Source organism: Zosterops lateralis, assembly GCF_965231275.1.
Source record: "Zosterops lateralis genome assembly, chromosome: 7".
Lineage (NCBI taxonomy): Eukaryota > Metazoa > Chordata > Aves > Passeriformes > Zosteropidae > Zosterops > Zosterops lateralis.
The window spans coordinates 19233936-19259566 of record NC_139767.1 but is presented as its reverse complement, the minus strand read 5'-3'; the positions used below and the strand labels follow the sequence as shown (position 1 = coordinate 19259566).

The following is a 25631-nucleotide window of genomic DNA, read 5'->3' as shown; positions in this document are numbered from 1 at the left end:
GTAACTGGCAAACACCAGCACAAATGACAGATGAAGCACCTTGGTCCTTGTAACTGTTTTGAGGCAACAGTTGCTAACATACTTAAATGGTATCATTCAATGGACACCTGGAAGGTATTTGAAACCTATGTCACAGGAATTGCTAAACCTACATTATTTTGTGCTATGTCTAACACTTCTGTTCTGCAAGCTGGAAATAAATCCATACAAAAACAGCAACAGGAAATAGTTGCAACTAGTATTTGATTCAGCACAAGCTGATTTCTGTCACACAGTCAACAGTGTAAGCTTCCATAACCCCACCCATGTTACAAGGAGTAGAAATGAAAGGAAAAGAAAAAAGGCAATTTCCTACTAACAGGTGTCTTTTATTGCAACACGTAAAAACATTTTACAAAATAAGGTTTGATTCACTGCCATGAGTCACCACCTTATAGTGGTCAAAGCATTGGCCAGACAGCTCACAGCCTACCAGAGACACCAGGATAGAGACTTAACTCCAAGCCCAAGAGTACTATGAGCTACATAATAGCAGGCAGTGTTAATAGCAGAGATGCTTTCAGAGCTGGCAGACAGATCAGACCCTCATTCCTGGCCTTAATTCCTGATTTTGACCCCTGAGACTAGTCTTTGGCTGCCTGCCTTAGATTGCTCCAGTTTCGTTACCTCCCTGTCCCAAACTCTTCATGGTGGAGATATTTCCTTTAGCCTGAACTTCTCCCTCATTCTATAGCTTCTACATGTAATTTATCCAACATCCAAAATATTGGTCTCTGACTATGGCCTTTTTCTTCTTTCTTGGACTATTTCCCTTACAATCTCTTCAGTTGTTGATCTTTGTTCACTTTCACCCTGGTCTCTGCAAATTAATCCCAGAGCTGCCTGTCCATTTCCTGACCACAACAGCTATTTAGCATAGCAAACAAGAGGCAGGAGTTCACAGGTTAGGCAGCTGACCTATGGCAGCAACTCAACATCAAAATTAGAATCAAAAATCCAGTGTGTCCTGGCCCACACTCAGCCCACTAGCTTCAACAGTGTATCTTTAAAGTACTGCCCCTCTCTCCCTCACAGCATCAGCATAGCCCTCAGCTGCCTGAGCAGTATCCACAAAGGTTGTTCTCTCACAGCAAAGCAAAATGGACATGGCTGGGATTTTCATTTTTCATCTATGCAGCTGAGGCAGGAGAGAGAATTCTATCTTAACTGAGAGAAATAAAGAATGTAACAGAAAAATTATACCAGTATTGGCCGCTTAGTCCCAAAAAGCATTTGCTACCCCAAATAGCCTGCCATTTTATTCTATGTTTCTAAAGTTATAAAATTGAAGTATTTGCTAACTGCTGACTATTCAAAAAAGTGAGGAAACAGCCTGATATGTGTATTTAAAAAAATTAAAAGCCATAATTTTATGAAATCAAAACAGCTTCAGTGCACTAATTGTATAACCTGTAGCTGAAGCTTTGTTCTGATGTTTATCTTAGCCTCTGCATGGGTAGTTTTCCCTTGCTCTTAATCCTATTAGCAATAAAATGAACTAAAGCTCTGAATTCCTTTGTTCTGGTTTTTTACATGTTTAACTGCAGACTTACTTTATATTGGTGACATTTTGCATTTGACTACTTTCTTAAATAATGTTACTTATTCAGGAATACAACTTTATCCTCTTTACAATCTAAATCTGTTTCCAGACAGATGAGCAAGTGCAAAGCATAAGTAAAGAGACCTAAGTTTGCATTTTGTTATGCTCCATGAAACACCAGAATCAATTATAAATAGCTTTATTCTTTTGTTATTCATTTGTTATTTGTTATTTGTCATTTGTTATTTGTTTTGTTATTCTTTTGTTGCTTCATTTTCATTTATGAAAACGTTTAAAACTAAATAAAACTAAATAAACGTTTAAAATTAAATAAGGGGAATTTAGTGACAAAATAGTACTATTCCTCTTACATTTGTTTATATTGGATAATGTGGAAAAGGAAATACACTAAACACTGGGAAAAATGAAACATTCAAAGCAAGTCTTAGAATCTGCTCCAAAGAAATCACACTAATCTGTACTATACAGTTAATCATAAAAGCACCAAATTGTAAATTTTATTTTATGGCTTCTGTTGAAAGTTCCAGTCCTTGCAAAGACAAAAAGGCAATAAAATTAACCAGCCTTCCTCAAGGGTCTTGTCATTACATTCTTCTTGGATTCTCTTGTCTTCAGCACTGTCACATTTCTTTAAACTAGTCCAACCTACTTTCAAGGTTCCAAGTCACAGTTATTCTTCTGTCTCAGAAGGACTGTCAACACATATTCTAATAAACCAGAGTAGAGGCTGTTGAATGATAGGAGGCAGTCCCTCTCCTTGGGGCTAAATATGCTGCCCCCACAACAGTCACGGGGCGATTTGCTGATGCAGCAATGACTGGATTTCCCCCACAGCAGTAGAGTGCTACTGTTAATGTATCTAGAGGGCCCTTTCCTAAGAGCCTTTTTAATTTACCTAGCTTAATTAAACATGAAATAAAATGTGCTCTTCAATTTTAAACATCACAGCATCTTCTAGTTTGAAAAAAGAGTTTTAAGTATCATCCACTCCCGTTAGGACTCCACCCCCCAGACTGACACAGATTTACTGTGTTATAACAATCAGACCATGGCACCTGGTTGTTCCGTGCTGTATTCAGTGACTGCTCACAGGTTTCTCAGAGATGCTAGCTGTTCCAGTTCTTTAATTCAGGGATACTACATTCTTAACACAGATATCTTTTCTTCAGGATTTTTTTTCATGTGTGACATGAAACCAACTTCATTTCTTACTCTTTAAGAGAAAAAAAAGCCAAACCGCAGAAGACATTTTTCCAGCAATGAGATGGAGTACTTTGAATCTTGGCTTTTAGCCATTTATATTGGTGACTTCAGCAGTGGCTGTGCATCTATCACATGAAAAATTCCAAGCTGGATGACTCAGTAGCATTTTATTCCAGAGTATCCTATAGTCCTAAATCCTCTTTCACTCTACATAGGGGCAATTTTAGCCGCTTGTGTGTCAAGGATAAACCATTTCAGCAGTCAAATGACCATATAGTCTTCCTTTACACAGCATATGCCCTTTTTTCCCCCCTAAGCACAACCATTAACAAAATTTCATTTCTTTGCTTCTTTGCCCACCCATTACTACCCCAGCCTCTCCCCCCACCTCCTGCCCTGGGTCTGGTTCTAAGTGAAATTTACAGCTATGTCTGTTTCCCAAAGGCACATTATGTTCTAACAGCTGGAATAACAGCTTATATGTTAGATGTCACTCAGGATGTGTGAAGCTTTTCCTTAAGAATAACAATGAACAGACATGCCTGTTACACACTGTTATGTAGGTACTAGACAAAAACATTTCTGAAAAACTAGCCTCTATTCTGTGGTCAGTTTTCCTTTCCATCAGTATTCAACCTAGGCCAGAATTTAGGGAGACTGTGACCAGACAGGCAGCCTCAACTCTGGGGAAGCTAGAGAGAAAAAACTACTTGTCCATCTGCATTTTGTTGGCACAATATAAACACTCATCTGAATACAATATGACTAAATCATCTCCACAGGAAACTACAGTCTAGAATAAAATGTTTTTGAAGGGATCAAATCTCCTCAAGTCATTTGGAGTCAAATTTTGCTTTTCTGTACAGACTAGCACTGACTTCATACGGAGTATGCAAAAACAATATTAAAAACTTCAGAAAAGTTAGCTTCGAGTGTCCCAAAGCCATAAGTCAATTAAATATGGTTGCCTTTTTACAGTGCAATATTAATTATCTTTCAGAAAATGAGAAACAGTATGATCTGATCCTGCGGTGGCAGTTTGCACTTGAGTTCTGTGGTAATAGATCTGTATCAGAACATCAGCTCTAATACACAGAAGAATCTGAAATGAAACTCTTGTAACAAAAAGCATATTGTGGTCATCCTGTCTATCAACAAGCCCTTTAATCTTACAAATGTATTAAAATGCCACAGAGAGATGAGATGAAACCAGATCTTGTGCTAGGAGTTTAGACTCACGGCAGGCTCTTTCATCTGTCCCATCAGTGCAGTCCTCCACTCGATCACACCAGTACGCGCTCGGGATGCACTGTCCATTGGAACACGTGAACTGCTGACTTGAGCATGTCCTTCCCGCTGCAACAAACAGCCACACAGTCAGTCTTTCCTATCAACCTGTTTTATGAGGAAAAATATTTTCCTTCCTCTTTAACTACTTCATCTTTCTCATAAATATCAGTATAACACTTTCTCCCCCTGTATCTTGGTGTACTCAAGGGGATTAAAGAACACTTGACAAGCACATAGCAGACAGCACAGCTCTTGGAGGGCTCCTGTAGTCTGCAAGGTCACTGCTTTTTGCCACTGAAGAACTGACCTTTAGATTAAAAAATATCTCCCTGTAATTACTCTGCCTAAAATATTAAATTACCAATTCTCATTGATTTAAAGTTTTCTCTTCTTTTATTTACTGGGTCAAAATCTGTCAGTAACTGTAAGTTATTCAGTCAGCTGGAGTGTCACAAAGTAAACACAGCAGAGTTGAAGGTAAGTTTTCTGATACAGCCAGGCCCTCAACAGTCAGGAATAGTTCGCATATGTAACTAATGGAGAATTGAGAATGACTAGGTCTCTTCTCTTGACAGCTGCCAGGAAAAAGCAACCACATAAAACTGTTGAATTCCACTTTGATTCACTACAGCTAAATCACACTTTCAGTTCTTAGGCAAACTAACATGAATCTGTGAAGTTATGGCTGAAGGGCAAGCTTACTACCAACTTTTCCTTCCCTCTGCCACCTGCACATTTGTTTCTTTCAAACTCATGTTGTATCTCAACATCATCCCAGTCTATACATTGGCATCTTGTCATCAGCTGCCCTACGAGGGCTCTCTATGCGCCTTCTGTCAGCGGTGTTCCCAAAATAACATCAGCTACTGGGATATTAGTGTCATGAGGAAAAACTAGAGCATGACAGTAAAGTAAAACTAATTTCTGCATGTATAACTTCCAGAGCTGTCAGCCAGTTTTCACAAGACAAACTTGTAATATTTCAAGGAGGAAAATTTCCTCTAGCTTTCCCAAACACTGGGATAAAAAGTCCCTTTACAACAACAAAGACAAATACCAGGAGATTACTCAAAAGCAGCAGCAGCAGCAGCAGAGTGCCACTGCGTAGATACTGACACTCGTGATTTACCGGTACATGGTGAACAATGTTATAGCGACCCAGTTCCAAAGTCAAACTCGGAGCTGTAGCTCATTTTACATTTTGTATCTACTGATTCTTTAGTTAAAACATAACCAGCAGTTGTGCTGACACCTTCTCAGAGGAAGAGGGGGTCAAAAGGTAGTTATATACAATTCAAAACTTTCCATCCTCAGTGGATGAAGATGGAATCAAGAGACAAAAGCCAAAACCAAGTTTGTGAGCAAAAACCTTCCAAAATAAACATTTTAACATCCTCAGGGGTTGGTGAGTAGCTCTAGAGCTGTTCAATTCAAAGAAGTTATCAAAAAATTATACACACAATCTAAATGAAAATAAATTAATCTTATCTTCATCACTTAGAGTAAATTTTAATACTAGAAGTGGCAGAAAAAATGTTCTTTAGAACACTACAGCTGTTCTCGTGTTTTATGCAATAATGCAGAGAATGTAATTTGGTGCAGTAATCAGTTCACCGTTCACCACTCTGGCATGTATTACAGCCCTTCAAATGCTTAGCCATGAAATTCTAAGCCAGAGTAATATATTTTATTTGTCTATCAATACTAAGAAAAGAGGCAAGTCTATGGCTGGGCAGTTAGGCAGGTAAATTATTTTCTTGATCTAAACTGTACAGAGAACACTAAACACTTTACTTGAAAACAGTAATTCAGACATGAATAATACACTGTTTAGCATGTTTAAAGTGAAATACTAATCAGAATTATGTTCTAAGTTTGAGCTGTCCAAATTATAATGAAAGACTAGACTCCCACCAGACACCAAGATCATAGATATTTGTCTTCTCTGAGTGTGAGAAAGAATGGCTCTGTTAATTCTAAATAATAATGCTACTAAACAGCATTGCTGAAAACCGTACAAGAATATTTATCAATCTTTGCTGATTTTTGATAATTCCTCCTGTTTTATATGCCAATAAATTTCTAAAAATAATTAAATTTTGTTATATATAATTCTGCGATGCCAGTGTGAATTTTGGTAGCCAATGAATACAGCAGATATAGTAATATACACATTTCACCATTTTTAAAATTACTAAATTTTTTATCAAATATAAAACTAGTATATACATTTTTTTAATTAAAAGAAACATGAGTAATTTTCAGATTTCAAGACCTGGAGATATCTTTTTAGACGTATCTTCTGTATTTTATCTACTTCAGACTTCAGATTATTTTATTTCTAGAAATACTTTAAAGAGACTTCTGTAATTACAGAAGGTTTGTTTCTGTATGTTTTCAATATCCTGCCATGTAAATTACATTATTTCAGAAAGCTGGTATAACACTGGAAGTTGAAATACTTACGACATTGTTGATGTTCATCTGAGCCATCTTCACAATCCTCCTCATCATCACAAACCCATGACTGTGGAATACATTCCCCATCAGTCTGACACTGAAACTGATTTCCCTCACAGGTAGGTTGTGCTAGCGTAAGCAATGAAAAAAATTGTAATTTCACAGACATCTGGGAAAGCACTTTCAAAGAAAATAATTGCATAAGGGAAAAGAAGGTCTAAGGTTCAAGTGTCACTGAATTGTAACTTCCATGAAACACATGAAGCATTTAACAGATCAAAGAAAATGGACAGATCACAGCGGGGAAATTGGACCAGCAAAAGGATGCTCAAAGGCGAAATTCAACTTAGTAAACTTCTGCATAGACTCTTCAGCCTTATATCCCCCCTGGAGACACAAGCTCCTCTAGAAGGGAGATCCCAAAAAATTTTCAGGTTCTGAACTGCCCTCTGGCAGAGCCCTTTTTTACACTTTTCTGTAGAGTCACACTAGCTTCCCCACAGGGGTCTGTTCAATTGCTCTCACTCCACCTCAGCTGCTTTATCCCTGGTAAGAACATTCTCTCCCAAAACAAGGTCATGATTCTTCCCTGTGAATTCGTGAGGCAAAAGTGAGGGTCAGATCAGAACAAGCTGAATGTTGCTGTTCCAGCTCCACTCTTCAAATAGACAAACAATAAGGAACCATCAAAGAGAAAAATCAAAATAAATGTTTGAAACTGTGTCACAGCTTACTCCATCCCTAGTTAATACTCCTGGAAGAATCCCTAGTACAACACAGTCCAGTAAACAGGACTCTGGTCTTGACCACTTCTGTTCTCAGGATTATGTTTTTGCAGAAATACAAAGTCAGCTTGAAACACTTTGTGCTCGTGGGGTGATATGCAAGCACAACTATCAATTTAACCAAAGCATTGAGGGAGAAAATTAAAACAATTTGTAGATTTAGAGTTGAAAAGTACAAAATAACATCAGTAATAAACTAATTAGAGGGATAAAATTGATCACATTCTACAGACATGTTCTTCATGAATACCGTTTTAAGTCCTGCTTCAAGAAACAAAGAATAATCTTTTAGTAAGATTTTAACCTCAGACCAGTTTCAATCAATCTTGCTAGGCATTCACGTGCCCCAATACCTATAGCACATTAACATATTGTTTTAACAATACTAACATACTGTTTTTAAAGGACAATTAACCCAAAAAAATTAAGTCTAATATTCATTCTTGCTATGGGACGACACCATTTTGTTTTGCCAATTTAAAGGTATTCTTGTTCCAGGACTACACTAGTTTTTTTGGAGCTAAAGTGCTAAGCAACAAATCAGACTGCCAAGCCATGTCAGTGGCCTACAATTATTACATGGGTCAAGCAGTAAATAAATAATAACAGTGTAAAAAGAATGGCTATAAATTAATCTCACTCACTATCAGCTGAGGGGCAAAAATTGCCTGACTTGTAAGTGGGCTGATAATTGCACCAGCCCACAAGACTCAAAGAACACTAGAACTGAGAAGATAAAATAAGGCAAGTTCTTGAAAATAGACTGTGGAGGGAAATTCTTAATTTTCACAACTTTTCCATTCAGCTTGAGAGAATCTCTGTGCATGAATATTACAGTCCATATGAATAAAATCATTGTCCCTGAGCTGCTGACACAGCACAATCAACTCTAGACAATTAAGCTTGACTTTACTTTGGGTACAGTAGGTACAGTTAGTTGTCCAGAGTCTGAAAAATCCAAATATTTGGAGCACAAGTGATGCTGGTGGTAGCTGTATATACATCTAATATTCAGGATTACTACAGTAATAAAAGACAATACATTTCTACATCTACTTAGAACATTAGTCATAATATGAAACTGCATTTTTTGACAGTCAGATTTTTAAAAGTTTAAAATCATGTAAGAAGCTGAGCACTACTAGATTTTTCTGTGTAGAAAAGCCAGATGAGCTCATGGAATATGACTCAAATAGATTCTGCAGTATCTCGTAACAACTAGCAGTTTTCTCCCCATTCAATATTCATTCTTGTACCATAGGTACAGTTGAGCACGTTGGAATCTCCTAATTTCTTCTATTACAAAAGAGTTGCTGTGTATTTGTTTCACTTACGGCAGCCAGCTTCATCTGTGTCATCCGAGCAGTCTCTGGCCCCATCACACCTCCAGTCTGCAGGAATACAGCGACCGTTGCCACAGCGGAACTGCCCCCGCTCACACCCTGAGGTTAAACAGAGGAACAGGCACCTTAGCAGCACAAACACATAAAAACAGACACTGAAATCCATCAAGAACTCTAGCTTACCCACCACCTTGCAACATGGAGAAAAAATGAGAATACAAAAAATAATAAAAAATAGTAAGAAGTATATATATTTTAAAAAGCTCTACATAATCAGTCAAACAAACAAAAAAGAAAAAAAAAGCTAAGAACTATCTTAACTATCTTCAAGTATTACAGAACATCTCCAACTAAATTGCTAGAAAATTCCAATAATTTTAGCATTTCTGTATTATACAAATAAAACAAAAATAGTTATAACAAAGGAAAAAATAACCCAAACAAGTCTCAGAGTACATACACTACAGAAACCCATTTAGCAGGAATGTATCAATTTTAAATTCCCAAGCAGTATAGATTTTAAATAAAAGTAGGGCATCTTTTTTGACATTATATCTAAGGGCTAAAACTGCTAAGCACTAGTGCTCTCCAAAGTGTATGAGAATTTAAAAACACACAATAATAATCCCCTTAGCCGATGTGGAAATGTTGTTTCAGTGGTAACTTCTTGAAAGTATAGAAATATCTGTTTTGTTTTGCTTTATAATAATGCCCTCATACTTAAAATATTTTCTCTGAAGTACAGGAAGGCATGTCTTGAGTCAAGATTTGAATAGCAAATAATTTTAAAAGAAATTAAGCTTTCAGACATTTATGGCTGATCAAAAGCTATCCTGCTGTCATTCTCTCCTGCTTGATCTACTAAGGATTAAGACCTGATAAAGAAGCATTCATTCCCAGGTGTAAAGGCAGCTGGATCGGGCCTTTATTAGAGTCAACTAATGAAATCTTCAGCCCGTAGGAAAGAGAAAAGGCACTGTTTATGGCCTTTCGTTGTCACTACAGCCTCATAAAAAGGGAGCAAACAGTTTTATAGATCCTCAAAACAACGAGCTACAACATAATTAGGTTCAACGGAGCTCTGTTTTGTGTTAATCTGTTGTCAGCACCTCAGAGAGGGGAACACTAAAAAAAACTGAGGTAATAGCGAAGTCCAATTCTAAAAAAAATCCTGTTTCCTGATTAAATTAATAACCATATAATAAAATTATATCTTTCAATTATTCTGAGTGATTTGTCCAGAGAAGATAACCTCAGTACACATAAAGCACAATCACCTATTTTGTGAATTCATGATGACATAAATAACATGCTACCTAACTTTCATGTAAAACCAGGCATATCAACACTGTCACATAAACACACTTAAGTGATGTATTCCTCAGGGATATAGGCAAGCTACTTTATGCAAGGAATGTTCAAATCTGATTGTCTGGTAGTGACACCCTGATTTATAATGTATCCTGCAAATGGTCAAAAATTTCACTTGGATAAATGGTGGTACGGAGTGGTACAGGAGTATGTTCACCCAAATACCTTCTATAGACTAATGCATGATGGTGGTTGGTGGTGCAGGTCTGGGGTTGGTGGTGCAGGTCTCTTATCAACTACCTTTAAAACACAACAACCTCCCTTGCAAAAATGCCCTGAAGGAATGTACAAGTTCTTTCTGGAATCCCAGGCCCTCTCCCTGAATTTTGCCCTACAAAGCAACATTTTCATATGAGATTAGCAGTTAAAACTCTAAAAACACAACATATAACCCACCATTTATCAGTTGCAATTACTATGCAAAACAAATACTAAATCTTCTTGTATATTTAGTATATTATGGCTATTCAAAAAATATTCATAGTCACTTACTTAAAAAAAAGAAGTTACAATATAGAATCAAATCTCCAACCACAGGATTAGAATTTTTAATGAAATATGCTCATAAACAAGTAATATGAATAATTGTATATTATCTCTGAATAATAACTAGCTAAAAAAATTTCAAGCACTATGTACAACAATAATTTATTCTGCCTATCTTCTAGTTAAACATACCCTTATAGTGATTAAAATGAGGCGATAACACTGATAAACCTTTTTAAAAGCAGTATAAACACACAGTCTTTGTACAGTACCAGAAATGATAACTGAATGTTAACAGAAAACCTGCAAGTCACACAGTTCTGCTACTCCCTACAATACTTTTCAGAATTATAATTTAAGATGCTCACACCTATAGACAGTAAGCACCATCAATGTCCATTTATTCTTCAGCAGATCTGTTATAATTCATTTAATAATGGCATTAAGCTTTAAAATGTTATCTGCTGTGCTTACTTATAACTGAAGGCAAAGAGCTCTGAAACACCTACAAATATTATGAAAGACTAATGCTTTAATTATCACTTTTTTATATTACCTTTACAACAAAGAAAATTACTTAGCAGATAATTATGTAAATTCATTTTAAAAAACAAATCTTTGAAAAACAGTAATATGAAAGAAGTAAAAGTGATCCGCAGTATCAAGGGCACTTTTCAAAAAGGTTCTAAAAAGCTGGTATTTCATCTGTGAGCCTAAACAATTCTAACTTTGATAAAGGAGAAGGTAATCAGGGGAAAAATACACGATTACAAAGTTACTGCTACAAATACCCAGGAGAAATAACCAGAATGAAAGAAAAATAACCATGTTAGCAATAACCAGATTTGGTATATTCTATGCAATGTGAGCCTGCAGCACCTGGGTTTCAGGGAGAGCAGGGACTGTCAGAAAACAAGGGGTATTTGCTTGTTTATTGATATTATTTGAAGCCTCAATTCACTGAAGAATTATTCACTAGTAATTTTATGGAAGGTTTTCTTTTCAATAAATTTTTGTGGTTTTTTTAAATGGTGAGGCAGCTCATTAATCAGTCAGATATTACAAAAAACATAATACTAATGAGCTAATTTCCATACAAATTCAGATTTACTCTAACAAATGCTGATAGGAAGGAAATAACCACTGAGTTTAAAAATGAGCAATAAAGTAATCAGTCTTCATTTTCATGCTTACAATTTGCTAATAGAACAGAATCTGGGTGACTTTTCAAGTTCAAGTTTCAGAAATTATTCAATTTTTAGTGTTACTCTACTATTACTATAGTTCAGTTTCAGTCTTCTGACTGTGATTAAAGCACTACTAAAAAATGCATGGCAGACCTTAGCAATCACACCAGAACATATATACATAAAGAAGAATCTCTGGAATTAACAAAATAATTTTGAAAGTTAAAATCTGTTTCAACTGCTTGATATTCAGGAAAACACCAAAGAAATAACAAATATATTATATTGGCTTTAATAGAAAAGAGTCTAATACTGAAATTGCAAAGCAAAGATCAGAAGCATCACTGGAAAAATGTAGACCAAACCACTAGCTCCAAACTTCTTGTTTTACTTACAATCTTGGTGCTTCGTGCTAACCTGATCACTGGAATTTATATTGTTCTCTGTGTCTGGGATTCTCTTGTAAGAGACTCTCAGTGGATGTTTCAGATTCAGAATTTGCCCAGGTAAAACAAGAAGGCTTATGTTACTAGCTCTGGGAAATCTACTTGTAGAAAGATTTTGTCAGGTAGTCATTTTCCACTGGAATAGAACAACATGGTAGTGATTTTATCACAGGAAAGATTGAGCAAATTACTAACCAAACAAAGTACCCTTTTTCACTTTTACTTTATTAAAAATGAGTGTATCTTCTACCACTATTCACCTTATTTTTCTGCAACAGTTGTTGCCTGTATGAATGAAGTATCCTATGGTAAACCACTGCCAAAGACAAACCGCACTGCCATTAGAGGATGGTAGTCAATATTCACAACTAATGAACATTACTCAATGTCACATTAAGTCACAGGGAATTCCATCAGAAGAGAGGGAGGTTAATAGCATCACACATTTCACAGCACAATGCTTTAACCTACAGGATTACAGTCTTCAACAGGAAGGCAGTCCACTACACCCTCTCAACCTCCACTGGGCTCCATTTTGTGTAGAAACATATAGTTTAAGAATTAAAGCTAAAATTCAATCCTTTTGTATTAAAACCAGAAAGTTATGTTTGGTTTATAATAGAAAAAAACAGCCTTACTCTTCACCCCTCGGTGTTACTTTTGACTCCTTGCAGTTCCTCCCTGAATGCTTCCAGTCTTTTGTATTCTTCTCTTACATTTTCTACCTGTCCATTTAACCTTGCAGTCCCTCACGCTTTTAACTCTGCACATCTTCTGAATTACATTTGTCATCCATAGATTAAGGGCCATGACTGTTCATTCTGACTACACAGAATAGGCCAAAATCCCTCATTCATTCTTCCTTCCTTGTGCTCTGGAACTGCTAACACTTCTTTAGCAGTAAAGTCTGAATAAAGAATTTAAAGTAATGAGGAATGTATTAAGCCCAGGGTAGATTGTACTACTCTCAAACTGTCCACTCAGAAATCAAACTTACACTGGTGCAATTACTTTACACTTCAGGAATCAACATTCTCAACAGATTTATTTGCATCTAAAAGAGTAATGTTCTTCAAGGCAGTATTTTTTTCAACAGTTCAAAGAGCAGTTCCACTTGCAATACATCTTCAGGTTTTCAACAAGTAAATGCAAACAGACTGTGCATTACAAACCTCTCCCACACAAAATTTACAAATAGAAAAATAAGTGGCAAGCTCTTTTTTTCTCTCTTTCTGGCTTCCAAAAAAGGGTACTCTCTTTCCCATTTGGCCCCCAAATAGAGCAGCCTACTCTAGGGCCCTTGCAGGTAAAAGAATCCTGAAGGATCACCTTCCATACACTTTGTTGTCAGATTTTTGCCTAGCTTAATTGCATGTCAAACAGCCTGAGGTATTGGAATGATCAGGGTAGGGAAGGCTGAACCTCTGGAAATTCCGTCTCTGTTCCTTCTAATGTAGAAGTAAGGGAAATTAAAAATTTAGGAAAAACCTTAGCTTATTTTCAATCAATGCCCTATGATACTGAAAAGCAGTACTCTGCTAGCAATTATAATAGGAGAATGAACAAATATTATTTAATAGATAAGAAAAATAGAGTCTGATGAAATCATGCTAACTTCCACGTATCTTGACATGGTATTTAATCTTCAGTCTTTCTACACTCTTTAAATTTCATTACATTTAATACAAACGATTCAGATTTAAAGAAAACACAGACCACACAAACATTTATAGGTATTACACAAAGCAGTAAAATGTTTACCTGCAGTTTTCAAGCCCTTGCAACACAAAACATATTTTGTACCTACATATCTCTAAATTAGATTAAAGAAATAATTTTTCCTGATAATATCAACGAAAAGACAGTACAAATGTGCAGCTGCACCCATTTCACATGACTGCAAGATCTTTATAGATAGATTGATAGGCAGACAGAAGACTAGTCAAGGGACAATCTGAAGCAGAAAAGCTCAGAAGTGCCAGATATACAGCAATACATTGTTAAAAGGAAGTGGAGGATTTCTTTAACTGAATTATTATCCAATAATATACAACAAGATTATTAGTAGTAAAATAGCATCTACAAACTCAGCATCTGATCAAGAACTCCTTGTGCCTTGCTCTGTACAGTCATGTAACAAAAGGAGCCCTACCCTAGATAGTTTGCAGCATAAATACAACAGACTCTTGAACTCCCAGGGGTGCACTGATGTCAAGAGGCCAATTGGGCCTGTTCTTCCTTTCATCAACACATATTCATATTCTATTTTTAATCTGTTAGCACGCAAAAAAAGTCATAATACATGAGAGGCACACTCTGGTTTTTGCTGGTATGTTTATTAGACAGCAAAAAAACAAGGTACATATGAGGTTATTTGGGGGTGGGAGGCAGGGAGCAGTGATGGAAATGATAAAGGACTGACCTGGAAGCAAAAGATGTGATTCCTCATCAGTATCACCTGGACTCACTTTTGAGTAAACCACATTCTGTGTTCAGCACAATGATGAGTATCAGAAACTGTAATAAACAAGTTCTACTCTGACAGGTAAGTTCTAATATATGCATTCGAAATTTTTACTCACTGACTTTTTTTAAAAAGCACTTTCAAATTCAAAACCAAAAGTGAAAATATTGTCTTTCTTTATGGACGTAGAAATACCATGTTTCCTTGCAGCATCAGCATATTTTTATGGTTTGCCTTTACTTGCCAAGCAGGAAAACACCCCAGCAAAATCTACATTATATTCTGCATTTTGTGTCTGCATGTTCTTGAACATACAGATACTTGTCAACTAAAGCAATTATTAAAACTAAAGCATCAAATACCATTTTAATAATGTTCACATGCAAAATCTTTTATAAAAATACTTTAAATCGTTGTATTTAATGTTAAACTATTTGTTTTCAGTTAATTCAGTTATAAATTAATATAACTATAAATTAATTTTTGTTAATGCCCCAATATAAATCCAAGAATTAAAGAAATTCAGGATTTTAATCTACTGAAACTAAGCAGGAAAGCTTTCTTGCAAAGAAAAAAGGGTTCAGGTCTCCTGTAGATAACAAGTTCAAAGGAATGACACTGTAAATGCTTCCTAGCAACATTAAAGATATTCATAATCCTCATCTCCTCTACCTTATTTCAGTTTTATTAATTGAAAAAACAGCAAATGCAAACAGCTTAATGAAAATGGAAATAGTTTATTAATTAGTTCTTAACAAATCTATTCAATTTTTTTTTTTTCAAGTTTAAGCCTGAGCCAATAAAGAGAACAAGCTCTCTTTTCTTTAATATATACCACATATAGACCTCCTAGGAAAAAAAAAAAAATCTTAGTTCTATTTTTTTCCTCAAGACTCTGGTATTCAGAACAAAATAACAACGGTTTCTACATTACCACTTTCAAACCAATTATTCTGGGAAAAGTAAAAAAAAAATAGGATATTCAATCTTTTGAAGTTATTTACATTGATCCTAAATGTAAAAACCCAACCTTCTAAATTTAAAACCATGACAATTTATTTATCATACATGCTCACAAACAGTACATATCCATACTATGTACCTTTTCCATCACACTGTACTACAAACAAAATTATAAAAATTAGGTTTCTTTATAATCTTGTTTCAACTCACTTTTTTTAAAGCAACAAATAAACTTTTACTATCTTTTTAGTCCTATAACAAGATAGGAATAAGAAATAATCCTTTTAAGCAAGGACTAATTCTAACAGACAGGAGGTGATACACCTTTCTACTGATAAAGTAAATATTCTTTATATTGAACAGACCAAGTTCCTTCTTTCATTTAAGTCACTGACAAATTTCTTGTACTTCAGTGATAACTGAGGGTAAGCCATTAATTTTTTTTTGGACACCTTCATTAATCTAAACTGTATGTAAAATACTTTCCAGGAGGATAATAACAAAAACTATTTGTACTCCTTATAGATTTACATAAAATTATTATCTGTACAGCCAAATTCAAGAGAACCAGTACTTGCAGTGCTGCTGAAAGATTAGCCTTCTCAATATAAAAATGTGCTACAGACATTATATGTGAAGAACATGTTCTGCCTTCAATTGGATAACCCCAACCAGTTGTCTTGACATTAGGTGTCTCAATCCACATAAATCAGTTGTGATTGTGTTAGCTGGGGAAGTGAAGCAGCACTGTGGATCTCTAGGGAAGCATACACATCCCAGCTCTCCTAAATCTTAGTAGCTTCTTTTTCATGAATGGCACATTAAGTATGCAAAAATCTGTTCTAATTGACCATATGACATAAAGAGGAAGAAGAACATGCAAACACCGTAGAAATAAAGACAGCCTCAGTTACTCACAGAAGGAAGCATCCCAAGCATTTTCATAAGAATGAATCTTGCTAATAGCCCCAAGGCTGCTGTAGAATAACAATTGGGTAAGAGAAGGTGGGGGGGAATATGACCAAAAGAGGAAAATCTTCAAGACTAAGAAGTATTTACTACTACACAGTGTGTGGAAAGTGGAGAGGGAAAAAAAAATAGTGCCTTAACAACTTAGAGAGAACACTGAGAAAGTCAGACAGATGCAGTAGCAGATGATAAAAACAACTGTCTGAGGAAGCTTTTATTGTTTTGAGATCTGTACAGTTTTTGAAATAATTTTTCCAACCACTATGCTGTTTTTTCTCAAAGTTAGACCACATGCTGAGATGATGACCTGCATTCAATTCTGTCATGCTCTCCTGAAAGCTGATGAGTCATTGTAGCACTAGGAACTGGCCTCAGTAAGAGCCTTCCTGCAGTTAGTGACAGTGAAATTGTGTCATTTTTGTATTTCTTTTCTGTATCATTGCTAGAATGAAAATAGCTATGCAATATATAACATTTTGCTAAATTATAAACCTTACTATAATTTTATATTACAAGTTATTAAATGAAACCTGCCATGCAAAAAATAAGCCACTTTCCCTTTCAGATAATAAACATGATAAGCACATAAAATGAAAGCTATTTCCGTCTTCCTACCACAGAACTTATATCCATAACAAAATTCTTTAGCATCATACCATACTAGGACTCTAGATTTAAAAAAGAAGAAGACAATTTAAGCTGTGCCCCAAAGCTTCACAGGGCACTTGTCATTTTGCACAAATTCCAAAAATTGCAACAGTTACTCATTGCAAACCAAACGTGTGGGAACATTGTCAGAAAAGCAGAACCCACATGGCAGTACAGAATAGACAGACCACATGCTACAAGCATCTAGTGCGCCCTAATAGATATTCTAATGCTGCTTACTACTGCCCATGACACTGGGGACTACAGGTATTCCTTTGGATGCATTGACACTACACATTATTCAGTAGTGACTCTGTTTCAGTTAGCAGCTAATGGCTGGTCACTCCTTACCAAGCTTCCCAAAAAGGAAATTCCACATGTCAAGCCAGACCTGAATAAATGACAGATCATAGAATCATAGAACGGTTTGGGTTTGAAGGAACCTTAAAGATCATCTAGTTGCACACCTCCTGCCAGGATCACCTGAACTGAAACAACAATGTTGTTCTGACTGATGTGCACATACAAAATGCAGTTTTATTTTAAAGGACCGGAAAACAGTAAGAATTAAATCACCCTTTGGCTGTTTCATTTCTAAGTATAGCATATTTTCTTTCTAGTTTGTGGTTTAAAAAAATAATTTAATAAATCCTCTTACACAAATAGTAATACTAATTAGTACTTTTCTAGTTTTTGGTTTAAAGAATAATTTAAGAAATCCTTTTACACAAATAGTAATGCTAATGACTATGCCACATTAAAAAACAGCTCTTGAATTCATCAGAAGAAGAGAAATACAAGAAATATCATCTTCTCCTAAAATATTGCTCTTCCTGTCAACCCCAATGGAAGCGTTTTACCTATAATTTCCCTCAGTATCCAAACTCTGTAACTCTCAGATTTACTCACCCATTTTGGCTTTTAAAGGATGCTTGATTCTGCTGTAACTTCCCTTCATTAGTGGCTGCTGGGCATAATATTTTAAATAATTCTTTAAATTACATTAGCTAGCTACCCTAAGCAGCATTCCAGACACAGAGGTTAGTAGTAGGGAAGAACTTCTCTAGCTGGTATAGCTGCATGAATCCTTACACGTTACATGCTTGGAAACACAAAAGCATATCCATACTGCACCCTGTGTCCTTCCTTACATCCAGAAGCAAGCACAAAAAAATACAGGAAACGCATCCACTGTCTCCCAAGTATCTCAATGGTAACACACAGCATACAAATCACATTGCTCAGAGGACTGCAGGCATTTGCCACAGGTCTGCAATCTTTAACTTGTAATCCCCTCCTCATAGCAACACTTTTCCATCAGTCTTTCACAATGTCTGCTAGGAGAAGATTGCAACCACACCTGTTACATTTCTGTCCAGAGAGTCAGTATCTCCACACAGGCTGTTTAAAGGCAAGACTTTTTCTTTAACAGGGTGATCATTTGAGGCTCTCCATTCCTCTACTGTCTTACAGGATTTAAGTCTCTGAGAATTCCTAACTCCTATTAGAAGAAGTTACATAGGCCAACAAATAAAAAGGTTTGCACCCATTTTTAGTGAAGCTTTAAAGTGCATTCTGTGGCTGACTTCATACAGAAAATTAATAACTGCAGAGCTAACAAACACAGCTCAAATATTCTTATGGAAAACACCACAGACTTTGTCACTCATTTCAGACTGGAGATTGTCTCACATGAAATGATTTTAAAAAGTATTAGACCTTGCAGTACTAAAAGCAATTTTTAATAATACAGCTAGAAGGCCAACAATAACTGCAGCAACACTCCTTGTGCTTGGTTATCATCCAATTCACATATTACACTGCAGGTTGAGAACAGCCCTACAAGCCTGCTCAAAAGTGAACATGTGAGAAGCCCCATTCAAGTCAAACCATCCATTTACCCAAGACAACTTTATAAAAGGGTTTCCAGCAGCCTAACACTTGCTCATTCTAGCCTTGATAGGACTACTCTTGTTAGCAGCATGGTAAGATTTTTAGCAGTAACATTAGACAGTGGTTGCATGGCCAGCCTGACTTACCATAGGAAAATGGAGTGTCTTTTTCTCACCCTCTTTCTAACACCTCTCCTTGTACATGATGCCAAGGGCCCCTTTCTTTTACAAACTCCAGTAACTACCAGGCCTTTCTTTCAGCATGCTGCTCAAAATCCCTAACCCATAATTTCGTAAATCTGGTTTATTTTTCCCACAGGTTTCTAAGTGAAAGCAGCCCAGAGAAGGTCCAATAAGCAGGGGCACAAAGGAAGTACCAAAAACCCAAAATTGTCAGCAACACAGGCATGGGACATTGGAAAAGGAAAGGAAGATAAGTGGGAGCATCCTCCTCCCAGGAGCAGTGAGCTAACTGTTCATGGGACTCATCACTTCTCATGAAACTCTACCCTTAGATGACAAGGTATGACAAGGGCTTGATCAGATCAAAATGGGTATTGAATGATATGAACTTTACACAGTAGTTATTCTCTGGGACAAATCTGGGAAGGGTTATTCATATATGTCTGTATTCCAGTTCTACAGGCCTTATACTTCCTCAAAGTAAACTGAACTTTCTATGGTATATTTATTTGATAATGTGCACCATGGTTTCTGAAGATAAAAACCATTACCTAGATTATAAATACATTAGTGAATGCATCAGATGTACCGGTTCCTGGGATATCTTGGGGACTGTGGCCTTTTTTTTTTTTTTTTTTTTTTTTTTTTTAAGAAATGCCACAGAGCCACAGAACACAACCAAAGCCCCAGCCTTCTCAATCCACAAAAGCATGACCCTGCAATCCCCATTAAAGGGAGTTCCAATTCCCTATTCTCTGTCTTGACTCAGCAGGGTGTAGTATCATGACCTGGCTGTGCAGGAAAATAATTGGGCAGGCACACTGCTGCTGTAAACAGTGCCCTTTTGCTGAAGATCTGGCTTCTTGATTGTAAAACAAAGGCAACTTATTCATGCTAAAATTATAAAATAGAACAGGTCATAGAAATAGAACTTTCATATGTCGTTTCATTAATCCAAAACAAAACTTTTAACAGTGATCCTTTGATCTCTAATCCACTTTAAGCATTGCAAAACAAAGAAAACATTAAAACCCCTGAAACCAACAGTAAAAGCTTAAGGAATACACTAAGGGCTATCCATTTCCTTAAACAGGTCTATGCTTACTCATTAAATTTAATTTTTTTTCAGCTGTTCTATAAATCTACTGAGTCAAGGGAGAAAAAAGTTGTTAAAAATTAACATTATCATAACAAAATGGATTCAAAATGGATCTCAAACAATAAAAAGCATTTAAATAGATGCTTACTCCTCACTGATTCATATGTTCTGTCTTAGATCAGTACAACTCAATGTAATTTCTTTGAAATTAAAAGAATTGCACCACTCAGAAGAAACCTTGTTATTCTTTCATCTAGAAACAGCTCAAGGTATTTTTAAGAACAGTGTATTATTATCGAATTATATAAAGAAGCACTTTAGTTTAAAATAATTTTAAAAACAGCTCTTTTATCTGCCCCATTCAGTGTAAGCTATTAAAAAGAAACGGACAAATTATTTTCATCACTAATTAGTCAAAGTCGAATAAAAACATCCACTTCTCTTTAAATAGATGTCAACCTGTAGATCCTTAATTAGAAGGGACCTTTAATGTTTTCCAACAGTGACTACTTCTAGAAAGTGTAACTTCCTTTGAAACATCCAAAGTGCCATGTGGTTCCAGTATGTTTTAAGCAGAGCTCGGAAACAGGAGATACAACTCCTGCTTTAAAAAGTGATAGTACAGTCTGATTCAGGTGTCATATTTGTCTATCTGAAAAGTTATCATGACCACTCAGATCTAAAAGTAAGTATTGTAGAAGACTGAATGGATCCAATAACATAGATAAAATAAACTATGTCTACAATGTGCCTGCTTACTGTTCAATTAAAAAGATGAGTATTTAGATTTAGAAGAGCCTCCAGGTTCAGTGTTAAAGAATTAGAAGAGTGCAAGAAGGTGCATGGAGGAGAAAGGCTCCAAACAGTACCAGTGATTTCATGTCAACTCAGGAAGACCAAAAGGAAAAGAATTAAAAGGCTGTGATGAAATTGCAGCCTACCTTTCCCCCAAATGAATCTTTGCTATTTCCTGCAAAACACATGGCAAGTAAATCTGGATTAAAGTAGGATTTCATTGCTCAAATTTCCAATCAGCTCAATTTATGAAAGAAGGTTTTGGGTTGTCTTACAGGAAAATAGAAGCATCACACACATCACACATTTATCTTAGTTGAAATCTCCTTGGATGCTCTGTCGCTGTTTGTCTTCACTCCTGTAGCTTAATTATTTACTGTAATTCTAGCATTTGGCATAGAACCTAAATCTAACCAGGTGCCATCCAATTACTGCTTTCAATATTTAACTAGAATTCTGGGGTTTGACCCATTCTTTGCTTTAGCTGATTACTTTGCAAATACCTGATATGCTTTACTGAACAGAATACAGAAAAAAGTGAATTATTAAGAAAATTCAAGAAATGTACTAGAAGTGGGCTATTCATTAAACAGAACAAAGGGAAAAAAAAAAGAACAAAATCCCTGTTAGTGCACAGAAAAACTCATTAAAATGTGAGAAGACTATAATGTGTTTCACTGACAGATACTTCTAAATTGTTGGGCCAGTTTAGAAGCCAGGTAGATGGACACTCAGTGCAATTTTTGTTCTTGATTTTGTGTGAGTATATCTCCAAGAGAAACCAAGAAAATTGTACTAGTGCAGGATAATGAACACTGAAATGGACAAAACCCGGTAAATTGTATGTCAGAAATGCATCAGTATAGTCATATTTCTTGTCATCCTTTTTTCCTTCTCATTACTTCCAAATTCTCAGTCCCCAGTCACTCAAGTCTTCAAACTCCAGGTTTTGGCAGGGCTGGAATCTTACAGACAGGTTTCTCTGTCATTTCAAACTGTGCAGCGCTGTACAAGGAAGTATGAATAGTGACTCTAACCTGTTGCCTGTAGCAATGTCACTGTACATCATCCTACAGACAAATTAAATCATTTTGAGTGAAGAAAATTCCTAAAAACCACTAAACTATTAATTTGGAGATAGAACTATTACAATGCCTTATGGAAAAGCATGTTTCTCCACAACTTCCAGAAAGAACTCCTGTACTTCTTCTCTACTTGGTCTTACCATACCTATTTCTTGATGCCTGCCACACTTCATACAAATGTTCATTGTGATTTCTGATATATTGTATCACACTAAACATATTCATTCTTAGAATAGCCTTCATTCTCAGACTAATAGAGACCTCATAATGGCAACAAATTTTAGTCATATTTGCCTGGGATGTATCAAGCTGATGATTTATCATTACAGAGATTCAGGATGCAAATGAAATTTGGTATCCATCCATTGTCTCTAGTTAATGACTGAGTTTTGAAGCACTTTGATATTCAAAACAAACATGAGCAATAGTCTTGTGATGCTCCTGCTTGACTCTATCTTCACTTAACTACTATTTAGATTCCAGTTACACTTTTTTCTGACAACAATTACCCCACAGGCAACAAGACCTATAGAGTAAAGGTCAGACAAACAGGCCCTATACTGCTGGCAATTACAAAACAGCGTCTTTATTCCATTTATGAGCACTATGTTTACTCTCAGTAAAACTAGAATTAGGTAAATTAAGGAAGAGTATTATCATTTTAGCAAGTGCTTAGGTGAAATTCTTCTAGAAACATCCGTCTTTTACTGGGAACACTCAGATATTGCCAATAAGAATCTCAAAAAACATCAGTGAAGCAACCTTTGGAAATACTGAGGCTTAGGCAAGATAATAGATTTTCACCATTTTCCTTTTAAGGCTTGGGATTGCTTTCATGGTTCTCCAAATTTTCTTTTTAAAATAAGTGTCTGACATGATCTCAACATTCAAGGAACTGTAACTTAAGGTTAACAAATATTTTACTATCATAATCACAGTGCAGGCAAAGTTGCTATCCAGGCATTTTGGTAGTATCAGTCATCCATTACTAAAAATTAGAAAGTTTGATTTCCATAGTTATTCTACTATGGAGGCAAGGGGGAGGGGAGATCGGGAGAAAGAGGGGGAGGAACACCATAAAAGTAAAAAAAATCTGTACTTCTACTGCCTAGTTCCAAGCCTCTCTCTGCTTATTCCGTCTTGTCATTTATCAGATACATTCTGGACAATCACAAGCAGCTCTATAACAAAACCACAAGTTTTTGATCTGCACTGCAGGTTCCATTCTATCCAATGTAAAATAATAGTGCATAGGATTAATTCTGCCCAGTGTGACCTCCTTGGCTGGAGTTTTTGCAGGTCTCCAGCACATTAGCTATCTCTCATTTCCCTGTTCCTAAGTGGGAGCTGCTAGCAGCAGTTGCTGTATAATTACTCAGTTGATTCTGTCTAAGGAGCTTAAACTAAGAGTTGAGCAAAGAAAGCAGATTAACAATTTGAACACACACGTAACACACAGGCACATACAGAACAGCAGGACTACAGGTCAATACGCGGGGCGGGGGAAATGCACTTCAGCCACTCTTGCCCAACAAGAGAGGCTTGATTTTTAATGCAAGGCAATTAAACAGCGTGAAGAGGGCGAAGGCAGGAAGATCGGCTGCAGTCACAGGCCGGAGGGAGGACTCGGGCTACTCCATCCCCAGCAGCCAGATTAGTACTGGAGGAGCGACACTCAGCCTGCTCCGCCAGTCACATGCTCCTCCATGTCGCCTAGCAACAGTAAAGCCCAGAGAAAAAGTTCTCCCTCTCTCAACTTCAAATCTGCGTCTGAGACCGACTGAGGGGAGCTTATTGTGCTCCAGACTAAGCATCTGTTTCATTCTTACAGCCTTCTGCAAATGACTGCATATACCACACGTAGGCAAGCATGTCCATGCATTACCCCTACCCCCGGCCCAACCTGTCTACGTGCAAGTGCTGCAGCCTGTGCACTCCTCACCAAAAACAACTCTGGGTACAATTTCAGTGGTAACCAAATCAGCTCTTGGAATGCAGGTGAACTCTGCTCTGCAAAGCCACCCTTATTTTAGTAGCAAGAAAGGCACAAAGATCGCAAGAAAAAAAGCAAAAAGTCTGGGATGGGGTTTTGTTTGTTTGTTTGTTTTTTTCCTTATTCACAGCCAGTAATCAGGACCCACAGAAAAACCTGCCTGCTTGCATTTCTGTAAAACCATTAGTTTAGACCGTGGAGTTGCAAAATCTGAGATGTCCCTCAAAATTTAGTCACATTTGTGTGATGCTGACTTACACAACCAGGGAAAAAAGAGTTTGCACAAATCAGAAAAACAATCAAAGGAAGCATCCTAGGATAACTTAAAACCAAGATGAAGTGAAGCGAAAGAGTCGGTGGTGTTTGCAGTATTTTTAAGGCGCTACTCACTTTTCCACAAGAGAAACCGACTCCATCAAATGACTCCTGGAAAGAGCCAACTGTCTCCCCTAGCTATTAGAAAGAACTCCTTGAATCAGCGCCCATTAACCCTCTACTTTCAGGCACTTGGTCTTTTTCTTATAAAAGTCCCCGGAGTAGGGATGTGCTCCTTGCCGTGCAATTCCCATTCCGGAGAGGCTGGAGCATAGTGCTTACCTTGGCAACTGCCCTGCATTATGCATGCAGCGAATAATATGAGCAGTTTGCAAGCAGTTGCTGCTCTTCCATCCATCCGATGGTGAGGTCCCATCTGGGCTGGGATGCTCCAGCTTCCTCAGAAGCTGGCTCCTGGACTCCGGGGTGCTGATCTGCACAGCAGCAGCACAAGGAGCCTGGTGTCTTTTTCTTATCCTGCTAGTTGCAGAAGATAGGCGTGTTCGCCTGTTGAGACATCGCGTTTTCTATAAACTCCCACCCTCCAGACATTGCATAAAGCTCTTTATACCCGGCGGCCCCGGAACCAGCATGAGGGAATCAGGCACTGCTCCAGGCCCTGCAGCCACCGGCTGCCTCTGCCCCTCCTTCCACACTTTGCGGGATAGCCAGGATGCTTCCAAGACCCTGCACTTTGCTGACTTCGTATCAGAGTCCATTGGTGCTGTATTTAACGTGCTCATCTATTTTGAGTAGTTCTGGGAATTGCAGGTGGCAAGTGAAATATGTCACAAGTTTTAGTGTCCCAAAGGCAAGCTCCAAATAAGAAAAAGTATTTTTGGTAACTCTGAAAAAAAATCCAACATCTATTCATCAATGCAGAGGTAAAGCTTAGAACTTAGTACTCCTCACATTAATACTAAGAAAGGAAATCTGTAGGGATAAAACCTACTCTTGCACTTTCTTAGCAGATAAAATCAGTTTGGTAAAGTGCTTTGGCTGCAAATTCTCAAGATATCAGCAGAAGACACGCTCCTTTAGTTCTAACTCT

General features: G+C 36.9%; 1 protein-coding gene across 1 annotated transcript in view; it reads right to left on the bottom strand.

Moving 5' to 3' along the window:
- LRP2 (LDL receptor related protein 2) overlaps window positions 1-25173 on the bottom strand; it is a gene marked incomplete at its 5' end in the record, with an annotated part of 115204 nt that extends 90031 nt beyond the window's left edge. The window contains 7 exon segments of the mRNA XM_083864833.1: window positions 4046-4162; window positions 6563-6685; window positions 8676-8783; window positions 24863-24972; window positions 24974-25055; window positions 25058-25125; window positions 25127-25173. Of these exon segments, the coding sequence (XP_083720959.1) occupies window positions 4046-4162; window positions 6563-6685; window positions 8676-8783; window positions 24863-24972; window positions 24974-25055; window positions 25058-25125; window positions 25127-25173 (655 nt within the window).
- Between the last annotated feature and the right edge of the window lie 458 nt (window positions 25174-25631).